At 43.7% G+C, this 18,396-nt stretch overlaps 1 protein-coding gene across 3 annotated transcripts in view; it reads right to left on the bottom strand.

Annotated features, from left to right (window-relative positions):
* LOC120053598 (lisH domain-containing protein ARMC9) overlaps positions 1 to 18,116 on the bottom strand; it is a 108,842-nt gene extending 90,726 nt beyond the window's left edge. The window contains exons 1-6 of one of the 3 annotated variants that reach the window (XM_039000738.1): positions 17,961 to 18,116; positions 17,459 to 17,552; positions 12,990 to 13,115; positions 12,380 to 12,550; positions 4,276 to 4,431; positions 3,999 to 4,091 (exon numbers count right to left, since the gene is read on the bottom strand). In XM_039000738.1, coding sequence (XP_038856666.1) covers positions 3,999 to 4,091; positions 4,276 to 4,431; positions 12,380 to 12,550; positions 12,990 to 13,115; positions 17,459 to 17,533 — 621 coding nt within the window. In that variant the 5' untranslated portion in view covers positions 17,534 to 17,552; positions 17,961 to 18,116. Of the gene's footprint in view, positions 1 to 3,998; positions 4,092 to 4,275; positions 4,432 to 12,379; positions 12,551 to 12,989; positions 13,116 to 17,458; positions 17,567 to 17,960 lie in introns of those variants that run through there. The other 2 variants (XM_039000737.1, XM_039000736.1) reach the window with 2 other exon arrangements.
* Positions 18,117 to 18,396: the final 280 nt, after the last annotated feature.

Genomic DNA, 18,396 nt, shown 5'->3' with positions numbered 1-18,396 from the left:
GTTGGTCAGGGAGGTGACCAAGAACCCGATGGAAGGCACTCCTCAGTAAAAGACACGACAGCCCACTTGGAGTTTGCCAAAAGGCACCTAAAGGACTCTCAGACTATGAGAAACAAGATTCTCTGGTCTGATGAAACCAAGATTGAACTCTTTGGCCTGAATGCCAAGCGTCACGTCTGGAGGAAACCTGGCACCATCCCTACGGTGAAGCATGGTGGTGGCAGCATCCCTACGGTGAAGCATGGTGGTGGCAGTATCATATTGTGGAGATGTTTTTATTTTACCTTTATTTCACTAGGCCAGTCAGTTAAGAACAAATTCTTATTTTCAATGACAGTCTAGGAACAGTGGGTTAACTGCCTTGTTCAGGGGCAGAACGACAGATTTGTACCTTGTCAGCTCGGGACCTTTCGGTTACTAGTTCGACGCTCTAACCACTAGGCTATGCTTCCGCCCCAGCGGCAAGGACTGGGAGACTAGGATCAGGATCAGGATCGAGGGAAAGATGAACGGAGCAAAGGACAGAGAGATCCTTGATGAAAACCTGCTCCAGAGCGCTCAGAACTTCCGACTGAGGTGAAGGTTCAACCTTCCAACAGGACAACGACCCGAAGCACACAGCCAAGACAACGCAGGAGTGGCTTCTGTACAAGTCTCTGAATGTTATTGAGTGGCCCAGCCAGAGCTCGGACTTGAACCCAATTGAACATCTCTGGGGAGACATGAAAATAGCTGTGCAGCGACGCTCCCCATCCAACCTGACAGATCTTGAGAGGATCTGCAGAGAAGAATGGGAGAAACTCACCAAATACAGGTGTGCCAAGCTTGTAGCGTCATACCCAAGAAGACTATAATCTGTAATCGCTGCCAAAGGTACCTCAACAAAGTATTGTATTTAATACATTCTAAAAAACGTTTTTTGCTTTGTCATTATGGGGTATTGTATGTAGATTTAATACATTTTAGAATAAGGCTGTAAAGTAACAAAATGTGAAAAAAGTCAAGGGGTCTGAATACTTTCCAAAAGTACTGTACATTTGCCTGTTTACCTTTCACATACCCCCTTTCACTTTTTATTGGATATTTTTCCAGCTCTTGTGAAAGCTGTGGCTGTGCGTAAAATTCTCCATACTCTACGTTGTCTTAGGTCTAATGTTATATGCCCACGGCCACAGGGGAGCAATTATGTTGCCTGTAACTGTATTTAGACACAGCCTATTGTTGTTGTTGTTTCGTTTTATTTTAATTCGATTTAGGTCTAATCAATAGTGAATTGACAACCATGCTTATTGTTGAATGCTTATTGACCATGTTTGGCTTAGCTCAGACATAAATCATTTTACAGTAGGCCTATATCAGTGTTAATCCTACGTTCAAAAAAATATATTTTTTAATACTGAAGCCATGCAATTAGCCTACTTAGAACAATGTGGATTGCAAACATGCTCAACATATGTCCGGGATTCTTGAATGTCGGGACAATCCTTGTCCGGTAGGGCAACATTTAAAAAAAAATAGTTGATAAAAATGTGTTTTGTTGCATTATTTGAGCTTAAAATGTACATTTAGGGGAATTTTATAAGGGGAAAGATATGCTTTAAGATTTTAAATATTATTCATTTCCATGTCGGCTCTATGCCCGGAAAAGCCCTTGTCCGGAGCAAAGAATTCCTACTTCAAACTCAAAAGTGTTTTCAAAATTGTTTAAAATTTAAAAAACTAATGAATATTAACTGAAAAATGATCTTATGTAGTATCTTGCAATAGCCCTCTCTGACTTTAAAGAATATTTCACTGAAAACTGAAGATTCCTAAAAAAAAAAAAAATGTGTATGGAAATTTGGTGAACTCCGTCAGATTTGTCAAAAAATCCTAAATGAATCAGGAATGATCAGGGCCAGCTACACCACAAGGACCCCTTATTCATGTCCTCATTACATGTAGTGCAGCAAAACCCCTCATAGTCTGGAAAGAAATGGGATTCCATGGTCACAACCATAAACTGTCAACTCCATCTCCCTTATAGATTAAAATAGGATATACATTTTGGTTCCAATATGTTTATTTTAATTAGGTTTTAAAGCCAAAAAGCAACTGGCAAAACAAAATTGCTACTTTATAGACCACTTGAATGACAAATGTCAAATGTATTTTTGTCAACTCCGTAAAACATCCACTCGGTCAGATTTTTGTCTAACTCCATCAGAGTGCTGAAAGATGTGATGAAATGGTTATGTTTTTGTTGGGGATTGATCTGATGAAATGGTTATGTTTTTGTTATCTGTTACAAATGTTTCTATTGACCTTTTTAGTTCTGAGGCTAAGTATTTGTTGTCAGTGGCTTGTCAACTCATGTCTAACCCTCTAAATATCATTAAATTGAGATTTTGTGTGACTGATCTATACACAATAGCCCATAATGTCAAACTGGAATTTTGTTTGTTGAAATTAATAAAACATTAAAAGCTGAAATGTTTTTCAATGCCTCGCAAAGAAGGGAACTGACTGGTAGACAGTACTACAAAGATACAGGCATCCTTCCTAACTCAGTTGCCGGAGAGGAAGGAAACCTCAGAGATTTCACAATGAGGCCAAATTGAATACAGCTAGAAGCACAGGCAAAATCGTAGAGGAAAACCTGGTTCAGTCTGCTTTCCAACAGACACTGGGTGACAAATTCACCTTTCAGCAGGATAATAACCTAAAACACAAGGACAAATATACACTGGAGTTGCTTACCAAGATGACATTGAATGTTCCTGAGCAGACTTGTTACAGTTTTGACTTAAATAGGCTTGAAAATCTATGGCAAGACGTGAAAATGGCTGTGTAGCAATGATCAACAATCAACTTGACAGAGCTTAAATGTGGTTTGTTAGAGGGGGGCTGGAATAAATGCCTGTACCCATTAGCTCTCCTGGGCGGATGGTTGACCACCCTTGATGTAAAACATTTCAAAAAAATAAGTTTTATGCCTTTTTACATAATTTGCTCATTCAATATTTCAAAGATCAAGTGGCAATGGCAGGCTACAAATATTTGTATTCAGCTGAAGCAAGCCCACACATCTTCATGAAATGTACCTTTTCTAGATTAGTCATATTTATCTTAGCTACCTTGGAAGTGTTTACTTTGTATGCTGACTAGAATCTATTGAGTTGCAATGTCCCAGTCATTTTTGATTTTATTTGGGTCTCTTTTAGTCCCCATTTGGACTAATCTCCCAAGAGTCCTTAAACATTAAAATACAATTTATAATACGAACACATTTTCACATATAACACACTATTACAAACATACATAATATACTAACATAATGACCCAATAAATACTCAATCTAAAAAAATATTGATTCTTCATCTACTATAGTCCCACAATATTTCTATGTGTTATATTTAAATCGTTTTAAAATAATGTTTAAATTTATATATTGAAAGGTTTCTGGTTCGCTCAGTTAATTTATTCCATTTCTTTATTGCTCTAAATCGAAATGTTATTTTGCCTATTTCTCTTTTCTGTCTGGACAACGCATAGATGGTGGACAATCTATTCCTAGTATTTACTGAATGTCTGTCTCTTACCAACTGAATACCGTTGTGAATAGAGGGGGGGAAATGAATTGCATTCAATCAAATTATTCATTTCCAATGATTTCCCGCCCGCAAGGTGCCACTATTTTATTTATGTATTTTTAAATAACCTATTTAACTAGGCAAGTCAGTTAAGAACAAATTCTTATTTACAATGATGGCCTACCGGAGAACAGTGGGTTAACTGTCTTGTTCAGGGGCAGAACGACAGATTTTTACCTTGTCAGCTCGGGGGATTCGATCCACCTACTGGCCCAACACTCTGTTCACTAGGGTACCTGCTGCCCCACTAGTGTATATAGGTTTTATTATATGATTTTATGCTGTGAACGTCAATTGCCCTTCCTGGTGTGACCTCAGCTTAACTGAATATGGGTCACATTTAATGATTCTTGTCAAAAAGGATACATATAACGACAGAAGCCTTGGAGTGTTGGACACTTTCAGTGTCACAGTCAGGAACTTCTCCAGCTCTTGCTTCATCTCTGGAATCCAGGAATCCTGATAACAACATACCATAGCATAACATGGGCAGTTAGTGAAGTACAGCACATTCATTCATTCATTCCTTCATTCATTCATGTGCCCAATCAGTGTCCCGCCCTGCATTGCTTTTTTGGTTGTTACATACTGCTAATGTTGATATGACATGTATAGTGAGTACGTTCAGGGACAATGGTGTCACCTGGAAGAGATCTCTGAAGGAGGGGTGCACCATAGGGTTGGGCACGAAGGGGAGGGCGTAGTAGGGTAGGAACTCAGTGGTCTGACTGAGTGCTGCCCCTCGCGTCTCCAGGTAGTTCTTGAAGTGGGTGATCCTCACCTCAAAGTCTGCTCGGTCCTGTGGGAGAAACACATTCAAACTAAATTATTGATTGCATTTATTTGGTAATTAAAAGTAGTGGGCTGCTCCAGCTGGAGACAACATTGCTAAGAGTATTGGACTATTGATATGGGAGGGCAGAACTCTTGTTGTATACAGGCTCTGTATGTATTGATATGGGAGGGCAGAACTCTTGTTGTATACAGGCTCTGTATGTATTGATATGGGAGGGCAGAACTCTTGTTGTATACAGGCTCTGTATGTATTGATATGGGAGGGCAGAACTCTTGTTGTATACAGGCTCTGTATGTATTGATATGGGAGGGCAGAACTCTTGTTGTATACAGGCTCTGTATGTATTGATATGGGAGGGCAGTACTCTTGTTGTATACAGTGCATTCGGAAAGTATTCAGACCCGTTCCCTCATCAAATCTACACACAACACCTCATAATGACAAAGCAAAAAACGTTTTTTTTCAAAATGTTTGCAAATGTATTAAAAATAAAAAACTGAAATATCACATTTACATAATTATTCAGAACCTTTACTCAGTACTTTGTTGAAGCGCCTTTGGCAGTGATTACAGCCTCGAGTCTTCTTGGGTATGATACTGCAAGCTTGGCACACCTGTATTTGGGGAGTTTCTCCCATTCTTCTCTGCAGATCCTCTCAAGCTCTGTCAGGTTATTTTCAGGTCTCTCCAGAGATGTTAGCTCGGGTTCAAGTCCGAGCTATGGCTGGGCCACTCAACGACATTCAGAGACTTGTCCCCGAAGCCACTCCTGCGTTATCTTGGCTGTGTGCTTAGGGTCGTTGTCCTGTTGGAAGGTGAACCTTCGCCACAGTCTGAGGTCCTGAGTGCCCTGGAGCAGGTTTTCATCAAGGAGCTCTCTGTACTTTGCTCCGTTCATCTTTCCCTCGATTCTGACTAGTCTCCCAGTCCTTGCCGCTGAAAAACATCCCCACAGCATGATGCTGCCACCACCATGCTTCACCGTAGGGATGCTGCCACCACCATGCTTCACCATAGGGATGGTGCCACGTTTCCTCCAGACGTGACGCTTGGCATTCAGGCCAAAGAGTTCAATCTTGGTTTCGTCAGACCAGCAAATCTTGTTTCTCATGGTCTGAGAGTCATTTAGGTGCCTCTCAGACCTCTCAAACTCCAAGCGGGCTGTCATGTGCCTTTTACTGAGGAGTGGCTTCCGTCTGGCCACTCTACCATAAAGGCTTGATTGGTGGAGTTCTGCAGAGATGGTTTTTCTTCTGGAAGTTTTTCCCATCTCCACTGAGGAACTCTGGAGCTCTGTCATAGTGACCATCCGGTTCTTGGTCACCTCCCTGACCAAGGCTTTTCTTCCCTGATTGCTCAGTTTGGCCGGGCGGCCAGCTCTAGGAAGAGTCTTGGTGGTTCCAAAGTTCTACCATTTAAGAATGATGGAGGCAACTTGTCATGTTTTGTCTTTTGATTATCATGTCTTGTCCCTGTGCTTCCCTTCCATTTGTCTCCCTCTGCTGGTCTTAGTAGGTTCTTTCTCTCTCTCTTCCCCTCCCTCTCTTCCTCTCTCGCTCTCTCTCTATCGTTCCGTTCCTGCTCCCAGCTGTTCCTCATTCTCCTAACTACCTCATTTAATCTTTCACACCTGTCCCCTATTTTGCCCTCTGATTAGAGTTCCTATTTCTCCCTCTGTTTTCCGCTTCTGTCCTTGTCGGATCTTTGTTTGATGTTTGCTGTTCCGTGTCCTGGTTCCGCCCTGTCGTGTTTTTGCCTTCATCAGATGCTGCGTGTGAGCAGGCGTCCTGGTTCCGCCCTGTCGTGTTTTTGCCTTCATCAGATGCTGCGTGTGAGCAGGTGTCATCTAAGATATATCCAGGAGTACCGTTTTGTTTAAGTTTGGAATAAAGACTCTGTTTTTGTTAAGTCGCTTTTGGGTCCTCATTCATCTGCATAACAGAAAGATCCGACCAGTATGGACCCAGCGACTACGGATTCTCGCAACACTGCCATCGAGATCCAGGGAGCAATGCTCGGCAGACACGAGCAGGAATTGTCTGCTGCTCGTCATGCCGTTGAGACCCTGGCCGCTCAGGTTTCCAACCTCTCAGGACAGTTTCAGAGTCTTCGTCTCGTGCCACCTGTTACTTCCTGGTCTTCCGAGTCTTCGGAACCTAGGGTTAATAACCCACCATGTTACTCTGGGCAACCCACTGAGTGCCGCTCCTTTCTGACCCAGTGTGATATTGTGTTTTCTCTCCAGCCCAACACATACTCACGAGAGAGAGCTCGGATCGCCTACGTCATATCACTCCTTACTGGTCGGGCTCGGGAGTGGGGCACAGCTATCTGGGAGGCAAGGGCTGAGTGTACTAACGATTATCAGAGCTTTAAAGAGGAGATGATACGGGTTTTTGATCGTTCAGTTTTTGGGAAGGAGGCTTCCAGGGTCCTGGCTTCCCTATGTCAAGGTGATCGATCCATAACGGATTACTCTATAGAGTTTCGCACTCTTGCTGCATCCAGTGACTGGAACGAGCCGGCGTTGCTCGCTCGTTTTCTGGAGGGACTTCACGCTGAGGTTAAGGATGAGATTCTCTCCCGGGAGGTTCCTTCCAGCGTGGACTCTTTGATTGCACTCGCCATCCGCATAGAACGACGGGTAGATCTTCGTCACCGAGCTCGTGGAAGAGAGCTCGCGTTAACGGTGTTTCCCCTCTCCGCATCTCAACCATCTTCTCCCATCAGCTCAGAGACTGAGCCCATGCAGCTGGGAGGTATTCGCATCTCGACTAAGGAGAGGGAACGGAGAATCACCAACCGCCTTTGTCTCTATTGCGGTTCTGCTGGACATTTTGTCATGTCATGTCCAGTAAAAGGCCAGAGCTCATCAGTAAGCGGAGGGCTACTGGTGAGCGCTACTACTCAGGTCTCTCCATCAAGATCCTGTACTACCTTGTCGGTCCATCTACGCTGGACCGGTTCGGCTGCTTCCTGCAGTGCCTTGATAGACTCTGGGGCTGAGGGTTGTTTTATGGACGAAGCATGGGCTCGGAAACATGACATTCCTCTCAGACAGTTAGGGAAGCCCACGCCCATGTTCGCCTTAGATGGTAGTCTTCTCCCCAGTATCAGATGTGAGACACTACCTTTAACCCTCACAGTATCTGGTAACCACAGTGAGACCATTTCCTTTTTGATTTTTCGTTCACCTTTTACACCTGTTGTTTTGGGTCATCCCTGGCTAGTATGTCATAATCCTTCTATTAATTGGTCTAGTAATTCTATCCTATCCTGGAACGTTTCTTGTCATGTGAAGTGTTTAATGTCTGCTATCCCTCCTGTGTCTTCTGTCCCCTCTACTCAGGAGGAACCTGGTGACTTGACAGGAGTGCCGGAGGAATATCATGATCTGCGCACGGTCTTCAGTCGGTCCAGAGCCAGCTCCCTTCCTCCTCACCGGTCGTATGATTGTTGTATTGATCTCCTTCCGGGGACCACTCCCCCTCGGGGTAGACTTTACTCTCTGTCGGCTCCCGAACGTAAGGCTCTCGAGGATTATCTGTCTGTTTCTCTCAACGCCGGTACCGTGGTGCCTTCTTCCTCTCCCGCCGGAGCGGGGTTTTTCTTTGTTAAGAAGAAGGACGGTACTCTGCGCCCCTGTGTGGATTATCGAGGGCTGAATGACATAACGGTTAAGAATCGTTATCCGCTTCCCCTTATGTCGTCAGCCTTCGAGATGCTGCAGGGAGCCAGGTTCTTTACTAAGTTGGACCTTCGTAACGCTTACCATCTCGTACGCATCAGAGAGGGGGACGAGTGGAAAACGGCGTTTAACACTCCGTTAGGGCATTTTGAATACCGGGTTCTGCCGTTCGGTCTCTCTAATGCTCCAGCGGTCTTTCAGGCATTAGTCAATGATGTACTGAGAGACATGCTGAACATCTTTGTTTTCGTTTACCTTGACGATATCCTGATTTTTTCACCGTCACTCGAGATTCATGTTCAGCACGTTCGACGTGTACTCCAGCGCCTTTTAGAGAATTGTCTCTACGTGAAGGCTGAGAAGTGCGCCTTTCATGTCTCCTCTGTCACTTTTCTTGGTTCTGTTATTTCCGCTGAAGGCATTCAGATGGATCCCGCTAAGGTCCAGGCTGTCAGCGATTGGCCCGTCCCTAAGTCACGTGTCGAGTTGCAGCGCTTTCTCGGTTTCGCTAATTTCTATCGGCGTTTCATTCGTAATTTCGGTCAAGTGGCTGCCCCTCTCACAGCTCTGACTTCTGTCAAGACTTGCTTTAAGTGGTCCGGTTCCGCCCAGGGAGCTTTTGATCTCCTCAAGAAGCGTTTTACATCCGCTCCTATCCTTGTTACTCCTGACGTCACTAAACAATTTATTGTCGAGGTTGACGCTTCAGAGGTGGGCGTGGGAGCCATTCTGTCCCAGCGCTTCCAGTCTGACGATAAGGTTCATCCTTGCGCTTACTTTTCTCATCGCCTGTCGCCATCGGAACGCAACTATGATGTGGGTAACCGCGAACTGCTCGCTATCCGCTTAGCCATAGGCGAATGGCGACAGTGGTTGGAGGGGGCGACCGTTCCTTTTGTCGTTTGGACTGACCATAAGAACCTTGAGTACATCCGTTCTGCCAAACGACTTAATGCACGTCAAGCTCGTTGGGCGTTGTTTTTCGCTCGTTTCGAGTTCGTGATTTCCTATCGCCCGGGGAATAAGAACACCAAGCCTGATGCCTTATCCCGTCTCTTTAGTTCTTCTGTGGTTTCTACCGACCCCGAGGGGATTCTCCCTGAAGGGCGTGTTGTCGGGTTGACTGTCTGGGGAATTGAGAGACAGGTAAAGCAAGCGCTCACTCACACTGCGTCGCCGCGCGCTTGTCCTAGTAACCTTCTGTTTGTTCCTGTCCCTACTCGTCTGGCTGTTCTTCAGTGGGCTCATTCTGCCAAGTTAGCTGGCCACCCCGGTGTTCGGGGTACGCTTGCTTCTATTCGCCAGCGGTTTTGGTGGCCTACTCAGGAGCGGGACACGCGCCGTTTCGTGGCTGCTTGTTCGGACTGCGCGCAGACTAAGTCAGGTAACTCTCCTCCTGCCGGTCGTCTCAGACCGCTTCCCATTCCTTCTCGACCATGGTCTCACATCGCCTTAGACTTTATTACCGGTCTGCCTTCGTCTGCGGGGAAGACTGTGATTCTTACGGTTATCGATAGGTTCTCTAAGGCGGCACATTTCATTCCCCTCGCTAAGCTTCCTTCCGCTAAGGAGACGGCACAAATCATCATTGAGAATGTGTTCAGAATTCATGGCCTCCCGTTAGACGCCGTTTCAGACAGAGGTCCGCAATTCACGTCACAGTTTTGGAGGGAGTTCTGTCGTTTGATCGGTGCTTCCGTCAGTCTCTCTTCCGGGTTTCATCCCCAGTCTAACGGTCAAGCAGAAAGGGCCAATCAGTCGATTGGTCGCATTTTACGCAGCCTTTCGTTTCGAAACCCTGCGTCTTGGGCAGAACAGCTCCCCTGGGCTGAGTACGCTCACAACTCGCTTCCTTCGTCTGCTACAGGGCTATCTCCGTTTCAGAGTAGTCTTGGTTACCAGCCTCCTCTGTTCTCGTCCCAGCTCGCCGAGTCCAGCGTTCCCTCCGCTCAGGCTTTTGTCCAACGTTGTGAGCGCACTTGGAGGAGGGTCAGGTCTGCACTTTGCCGTTACAGGGCGCAGACTGTGAGAGCCGCCAATAAACGTAGGATTAAGAGTCCTAGGTATTGTCGCGGTCAGAGAGTGTGGCTTTCCACTCGTAACCTTCCCCTTACGACAGCTTCTCGCAAGTTGACTCCGCGGTTCATTGGTCCGTTCCGTGTCTCTCAGGTCGTCAATCCTGTCGCTGTGCGACTGCTTCTTCCGCGACATCTTCGTCGCGTCCACCCTGTCTTCCATGTCTCTTGTGTCAAGCCTTTTCTTCGCGTTCCCGTTCGTCTTCCCTCCCCCCCTCCCGTCCTTGTCGAGGGCGCACCTATTTACAAGGTACGGAAGATCATGGACATGCGTTCTCGGGGACGTGGTCACCAGTACTTAGTGGATTGGGAGGGTTACGGTCCTGAGGAGAGGAGTTGGGTTCCATCTCGGGACGTGCTGGACCGTTCGTTGATTAATGATTTCCTCCGTTGCCGCCAGGGTTCCTCCTCGAGTGCGCCAGGAGGCGCTCGGTGAGTGGGGGGGTACTGTCATGTTTTGTCTTTTGATTATCATGTCTTGTCCCTGTGCTTCCCTTCCATTTGTCTCCCTCTGCTGGTCTTAGTAGGTTCTTTCTCTCTCTCTTCCCCTCCCTCTCTTCCTCTCTCGCTCTCTCTCTATCGTTCCGTTCCTGCTCCCAGCTGTTCCTCATTCTCCTAACTACCTCATTTAATCTTTCACACCTGTCCCCTATTTTGCCCTCTGATTAGAGTTCCTATTTCTCCCTCTGTTTTCCGCTTCTGTCCTTGTCGGATCTTTGTTTGATGTTTGCTGTTCCGTGTCCTGGTTCCGCCCTGTCGTGTTTTTGCCTTCATCAGATGCTGCGTGTGAGCAGGCGTCCTGGTTCCGCCCTGTCGTGTTTTTGCCTTCATCAGATGCTGCGTGTGAGCAGGTGTCATCTAAGATATATCCAGGAGTACCGTTTTGTTTAAGTTTGGAATAAAGACTCTGTTTTTGTTAAGTCGCTTTTGGGTCCTCATTCATCTGCATAACACAACTGTGTTCTTGGGGACCTTCAATGCTGCAGAAATGTTTTGGTACCCTTCCTCAGATATGTGCCTCGACACAATCCTGTCTCGGGGCTCTATGGACAATTAATTTACCTCATGGCTTGGTTTTTGCTCTGACATGCACTGTCAACTTTGAGACCTTATATAGACAGATGTGTGCCTTTCCAAATCATGTCCAATCTATTGAATTTACCATAAGTGAATTCCAATCAAGTTGTAGAATCATCTCAAGGATGATCAATGGAAACAGGATGCACTTGAGCTCAATTTTGAGTCTCATAGCAAAGGGTCTGAATACTTACGTAAATAAGATATGTTTTTTTATTTTTAATACATTTGCATAAATGTCTAAAAACCTGCTTTCGCTTTATCATTATGGGGTATTGTGTGTAGATTGATGAGGGAAAAAAATATTTAATCCATTTGAGAATAAGACTGTAACGTAACAAAATGTGGAAAAGGGGAAGGGGTCTGAATACTTTCCAAATGCACTGTATAGGCTCATTGATATGTTTATGTACTGTATTGTATTAACAAGTTACGTTTTTAAACACGTGACCAATTGAATTTACTCTGAAGGGATAACACAAAAATAAGATTAGATTATCTATGGTGCACAACTTTCACAAACGCTATCGGTTATAGGTTATACAACTGCACTGGATAGGACCACCATTTTGATTTGCTGGGAACCAAGGAGCGGTGAAGAGAACTTCACCTAACTAACCAGTGTGAATGGCTTGTTGCTAAGGACAGGCTGCATGGTGCAACGAGGCCATCTGTTGGCTGATGGTGATTTGATTTTTTTTTTTTTACATGCTATTTTTCTCACCAGAGTCGAGGGAGCTGATATGCAAAAGTACACAAAGCCAGGCTTGTGCTAAAAAAAAAAAAGAGCAACACTTAGCCTATAAGTCTGATATAAGAGATACAACGTTGAGACAGAAAACGGAATACACCAGACCTGGGTTCAAATAGTTATTTCAAGGTGTGCTCAAAACAGCTCATCGTCAAAACAGCTCATCTTGCATTCCATAATCAGGTTTAATTTCAAACTCAAAGTATTTGAAAGATAACAAACACTATTTGAAACCTGGGTCTGGAACTCATACTAAAACACAATTAGAGCTTGGGTAACTTCTAACATGTGTTTTTTACAAAATTGCACATCCCAGTTAGCGGTACTACTTCAGAATAAGGAGAGGCATATTATACGTACATGTCTGCCCAAGTGTATTTTCAGGGGGAAGATGGTGAAGTGGACATGAAGGTAAAACTCCAGTTTCTGGGCGTGAGGATCACAATCCCTGACCTCCAGAGGGACAAACTCTGTCCACAGCTCGAAGAACACCTTGAAGTCGCCGTCCTCAAATGAGCTCAACAGGTCCTTCTGTGGGGATACAGGAGTGGGCTAGTGTAACAGTATAACTTTAGTCCGTCCCCTCGCCCCGACCCGGGCGCGAACCAGGGACCTTCTGCACACATCAACAACAGTCACCCACGAAGCATCGTTACCCATCGCTCCACAAAGGCCACGGCCCTTGCAGAGCAAGGGGAACCATTACTTCAAGGTCTCAGAGCAAGTGACGTCACCAACTAAAAGGCTATTAGCGCGCACCACCGCTAACTAGCTAGCCATTTCACATCGGTTACAACAGTACCATTCAAATAGAACCATCTTCCATCACGGAATTTTGGAATGACTCCATTAGAACTTCAGCGTCTGTGGTTAGTATACTATTTGGGGTATCTATGATGAATGTCTGTCATTTCCAGCAATGACCATTGAATGCAGCTTAAAGAAAAATAATAAAAAATAAACCATTTACCTGGATAATCAGCGTTTTCGAGTCCCGAAGACTGTTGCCTCTGGGCTTTGGAACAACTTTCCCTTTGTTTTTACACTCCTTCTCAAAGTGATGAACTGTCTCTTCAAATTCACCATACTTCAAATACTGGTCAAGAAAAAAAAAGAGAGAAGTTATAGCTTTCAATTCAGATTAAAACAACAAACACTACCTACTTTTATCCAAATACTACACAATTGCATGTAGTGACTGAGACGATTAGAATTAGCCTGATCCCAGACGGGCTACATAGAAAGACACTGGTGCATCATCGTTGCATGGTTAGCAACATTAAGCACATTTGACTCGACACATCTGTGTTCCCAATGAGATGTCTTAAACCCTTGATTTCACATACCAATGAGATGTGTTAATAAACCCTTGATTTCCCATACCCTTCATAATATACTCTTTCCAATGAGATGCCATGGGCCCTTTACAATCGTACCCGTATACGGGTTGTAAAATGGTAGATTTGGGCACTGATAAACGCCTAAAATTGCAACCCAGTTGCTTTACAGTAACATGCTATACATGACATCAGAGCTCTGGCACTGTGCTTCAGTGTTTTGACTGACAGCCGTTCTGAACTTGAGCACCGCACAACGAGAAGTTGCTCCCATCCCTCCTGCTGATTGGGCAACTATTGAAACATTTTTGTGTTGTCTGAGTGAGGGGGAAATGCTGTAAATTAAGAGGACTCTTTGTATTTTGAAAGAAGAGACGTTGAAGATTATAATAAATACTGCTTTGATGTCATACACGCCAGCCAAATACATGTGAGTCCAAATGTGCACTTCACATTTCCAAATCGTAAACCTGTCATATGTCATATACAGAGTCAACGTTTATGATCTCTATGTTTGATGTACAGTTATAAGACGACAGCTATGGAACCCTGACCTGTTCACCGGATGTGCTACCTTGTCCCGGACCTGCTGTTTATGACTCTCTCTCTCTACCGCACCTGCTGTCGAACTCTGAATGATCAGCTATGAAAAGCCAACTGACATTTACTCCTGAGGTGCTGACCTGATGCACCCTCTACAACCACTGTGATTATTGTTATTTGACCCTGCTGGTCATCTATGAGCGTTTGAACATCTTGGCCATGTACTGTTATAATCTCCACCCGGCACAGCCAGAAGAGGACTGGCCACCCCTCAGAGCCTGGTTCATCTCTAGGTTTCTTCCTAGGTTTCTTCCTAGGTTTTGGCCTTTCTAGAGAGTTTTTCCGAGCCACCGTGCTTCTACATCTGCATTGCTTGCTGTTTGGAGTTTTAGGCTGGGTTTCTGTACAGCATTTTGATGTAAAAAGGGCTTTATAAATACAATTGATTGATGATTGAATTTGATTGACATACCCTGGGTTGTTCTGAACAGAATGAGCCTGTGTTTGTCTATTGTGATTTCTTTTTGCCGCGGCACAACGCACCTGAATGTACTCAGGACTCCATTCTATGCACACCAAAATGACTGTTTCCCTGAAATGAATTTTGAAAGCCGAACGCTGTAATATCGTATTTTATAACTTAGCTAGTCATGTTGGCAATTGCACAAGCTGTCAAATGATTCCCACCTGACCCAGATTGTGATTTATAAAGGCCATTTTTGGATTGACTAAACAACAACAGTAATTGTGTGATGGCGGGGATGCAGCGTTGTGTTCCATACAAAACAACTACAAGTGTGCTTTCTCTAGCTCCTCAACGACATCACTAGAAGACTCTTCTTTGAGTGATAAAAGTGCATTGAAATTACTTAGGAACTGTGCACACTTTGGAGAGATGTGTGTCCACTTGGAGACACCAATTAGGCCTCTCACTAGAACTCTTGGAATTATTTTCTCTTATGTTGCGCCTACCCCACATTTTCCAGGAATATTCTTATCATGTTACTGAATGTGTCCAGGATATTTTCCTATTTCATTATCAACAAATCCAGAAAAAAGTACAGTAAATGTAAAACGCATATAAAATCAACAGTGTAATGTTTGGATTAAGTCCTGTGTCAGGTGAACTGTTTTATCCTCACCTTTGGTCTAATCATTTTCACAGGATCTCCTAACTGTTCCCTTTCAATTGCTACCATGGTTATGCATACTCTTTTCATATTTTTTCTGTAAGAAACATTTCAATTTAGAATCAAAATTTACAGAATGGGTACCTGGAGGAAAATGGGGGAAGGTCGTGCTTTTTCAATGTCTGTCAAGAGGAGGGTTTAATATTTTTTATTTACAAATCTAATCCAGGGGAGGATCATGTAATTTATAATTGATGAAATTTCAGTATTTCTCAGTGTTTTTGAATTTTTAGAATGAGTTGCTTACTAGGCTATATATTGATGTGTACCCGATGCCGCCCCTCATCTCTGATTCTCTGCTGGGCGCGCAATATCAAATGCACCTATAGTCAATGCTCTGAGAAGCTCAGAGCAAAGTTATATTTCTAAGATAACAGCTGGAACGTTTGTAAATAAAACTAGGCTGCATTACACACTGCAATGGATATGAGCCCTGGCCTGCTCTGCTTTTGCTGATCAAACACCTTTTCAGTGTGCTACCTAACCAAAGCTGTGCTGTGTAGGCCTACAGTGGAAGTTCAGGAGGAGAGTCAAAGGCTTCTAACGAATTTCTTATTTATATCTTGCGTGCCGACTAGCCTATAACCTATGTTCTGTTCAGTTTGATTTGAAGAGTGCGAAGATGAGAAGGAGGACCGGAGGTCAACTTTGATAGCTTGCTACTACTATATAATTGATTGATTTTCATAAAAACAATGTTTCTTGCCCATGTTATTGACCCTACAATAAGCAAGATTCAAGTAACTTACACTCTGGTGCTGAAACTTGGAAGCAACAGTCGCGGCACAATCAATCGGAAAAATTGACACCTCACGGTGCTGAAAGTAGGTGAACTCTAGAAAGCATAATTCATTGCAACGGACTTCATTTTAATTACAGTTTACTAACAACAAGAGGGATTTATGTTGGAGCCTATTTCTTCTTATTTAATAAATAAGAGGTAGGCCTACCTGTTTGACAGATATTAAGCTATAGGCTGCTATATCCATAGATTTGTCAGCCAGTTCCTCCAACCACCATGCACTCTTTAAGTAGTCTACCTCCGTGTCAGTGAAGGACTGTTCAAATAAAACCAATACTCGAATTGAAGGGGTATGAGAGGGTATGCCATAGGCCTACCTTTTCTTAAAGAAAATGGCAAAAAGCACATGTCTACCCTTTGTTAGCTTAAGATTTTGAAGAAAATAAAACAGATCTGATTTATATAAAAAGTGACTTATAACAGCGCTTGGCAATGCTTTATGCTACAAACAAATTGTAAAATACCTGGGAAAGACGTTAATCTGACGCATATGACGATATCATTGTTTAGTTTCTTTGACATTCAGAGGCTGAGCTTCAACCTTCTATAGCTGAGGAGACAAAAAAAAGTGCTTTGCCTGGGAAGTAATCTATTTCTGTCATTATCAATTGATTGATTAAGGTATTCACTTTCTGCAAAATAGAAGATGTTTAATTCCAGACAGCTTTCAGGGAAACACTTGTCACCTTTTCTCATTGGGTTAAGCCACGGAAGACGAGTAGCCAGCAGTTAAAGCTTTGTTCAGCGTCGGTAGGCCTACTCTGTCTGGGGTAGAAAGGTAGGCCTACTCTGTCTGGGGTAGAAAGGTAGGCCTACTCTGTCTGGGGTAGAAAGGTAGGCCTACTCTGTCTGGGGTAGAAAGGTAGACCTACTCTGTCTGGGGTAGAAAGGTAGGCCTAACTTTTCAACGTACCATGTTCAGATTCCTAATGACATCTCAGATGTAATTATTTGCAAACACTTTTGTTGCAAACAAGACACACTGATTTGCCATTGGAGAATTATGATAAGAAAACACAGGCCTTTCTTTCTGTCTATTCTTTTCCTGGAAATTTGGTAATTTGTGTGGTATTAAAAAGGATTATGCTAATATGTAGAATTGCTTGACATTTTAATCAAATTAAATGTTTTCCTCTTACCTGCAAATACAATGATAGATTCATGCAATGCTTTTACTATGAAGGAGATCTGTCCACCCCTACCTACTCTTGTGTGAGGTGGTCTGTGAACCCACAACCTTCTGGCCCATAGCCCTCTATGCTATCAAAATTCCTGCGTTGCCATGTAATGCTTACAGGACGAAGAACAGTTTCTAAAACTGTACATCTAAGGCTCTGGTCTGTCCAAGAAGTGAGGTTAAACGATAGAAGGTGGGTGGGGGGGGGGGGGGTCACTTGTTTATTTTCAAGGTAAAATATATTTTGGTTAAGGGAGGGCCATCTATTTTCATTTCAGAGATGTCCGATTTTCTCAATTTTCTCCATTATAATAAATAAAGTTCATAGCCCTATCCATATAGGCCAATTCCCGCGAGTGTAAAAGTTAATATACCGTTCCTTTCACATACCTCCTTGATCATCCCGAGAAGATCAGCTTCATTGGCCAAGATGTCTCCCATCTCCTTTATCTCCCTGGAACTCATGTGAAGTTGTAAACACTGGCTAAAAGACACGGAAAGCATGCACTGGATTCTCTGCTCATGACTTCACAATGTAAGTGTGAAATCCCAACAATACTGCCATGTCTGGAATCGAGGCTATGTATGGATGGTTTTCAACACTGACATAATTGACACAGCAGGCAGGCACACTTAGCTTATTAGCCAAGGAGCTAGGTAGCTAAGTTACATAAAGCAGCTCAGAACTGGTGACTATATAGTTAGCTAGTTACTGGTACTAACTACACAAGTAAAAGCTAGCTACTAGCTAGCTACACAAAACATAACTTGCCCTTCCCATCCATAGCTAGTTGGAACGTTAGTTGTTTATCGGCATTTACCTGACCTAGCTAGCTAACGATAGCTAATCATCCAAACATGTGGTAAAGTTATATAGCACGCACAACCTTACCTTTTTCACATCGCAGTCTACTTCGAAATATGAATTAATATTAAACCTTTAAATAGATGTATCTTTATTTATATGTTGACTAAGTGCAAGGTTATGCATAAAAACAAGACAGACAGCTAGCTAGCACATTAGCTAGCAACCAGACTAGGAAGACGCCTAGAATCCCTAGCAACCGAACTGTTGTGAAACTATGGCTGGAAAGTGGAGACAGATGACGTAAATGTCCTAAGCAGCAGGGTATATGCTATTTTGAATCCTTGGGACGTCCCTACCCAATTTTGAAGATTTAAAATGGTAAGGGTTATGGTTAGGGTTAGGGTAAGGGTAGACGTTAGGGGTAGGGATGTCCCAAGGATCCCGGATAGCACTGACCAGAAAATTAATAGGGAAAGAATATGGTTTTGGGATAAACACAGAAAATAATGTCTGAAGTTAC

This window comes from Salvelinus namaycush, chromosome 9 (assembly GCF_016432855.1).
Source record: "Salvelinus namaycush isolate Seneca chromosome 9, SaNama_1.0, whole genome shotgun sequence".
NCBI lineage: Eukaryota > Metazoa > Chordata > Actinopteri > Salmoniformes > Salmonidae > Salvelinus > Salvelinus namaycush.
This window is presented reverse-complemented; position numbering and strand designations above follow the sequence as displayed.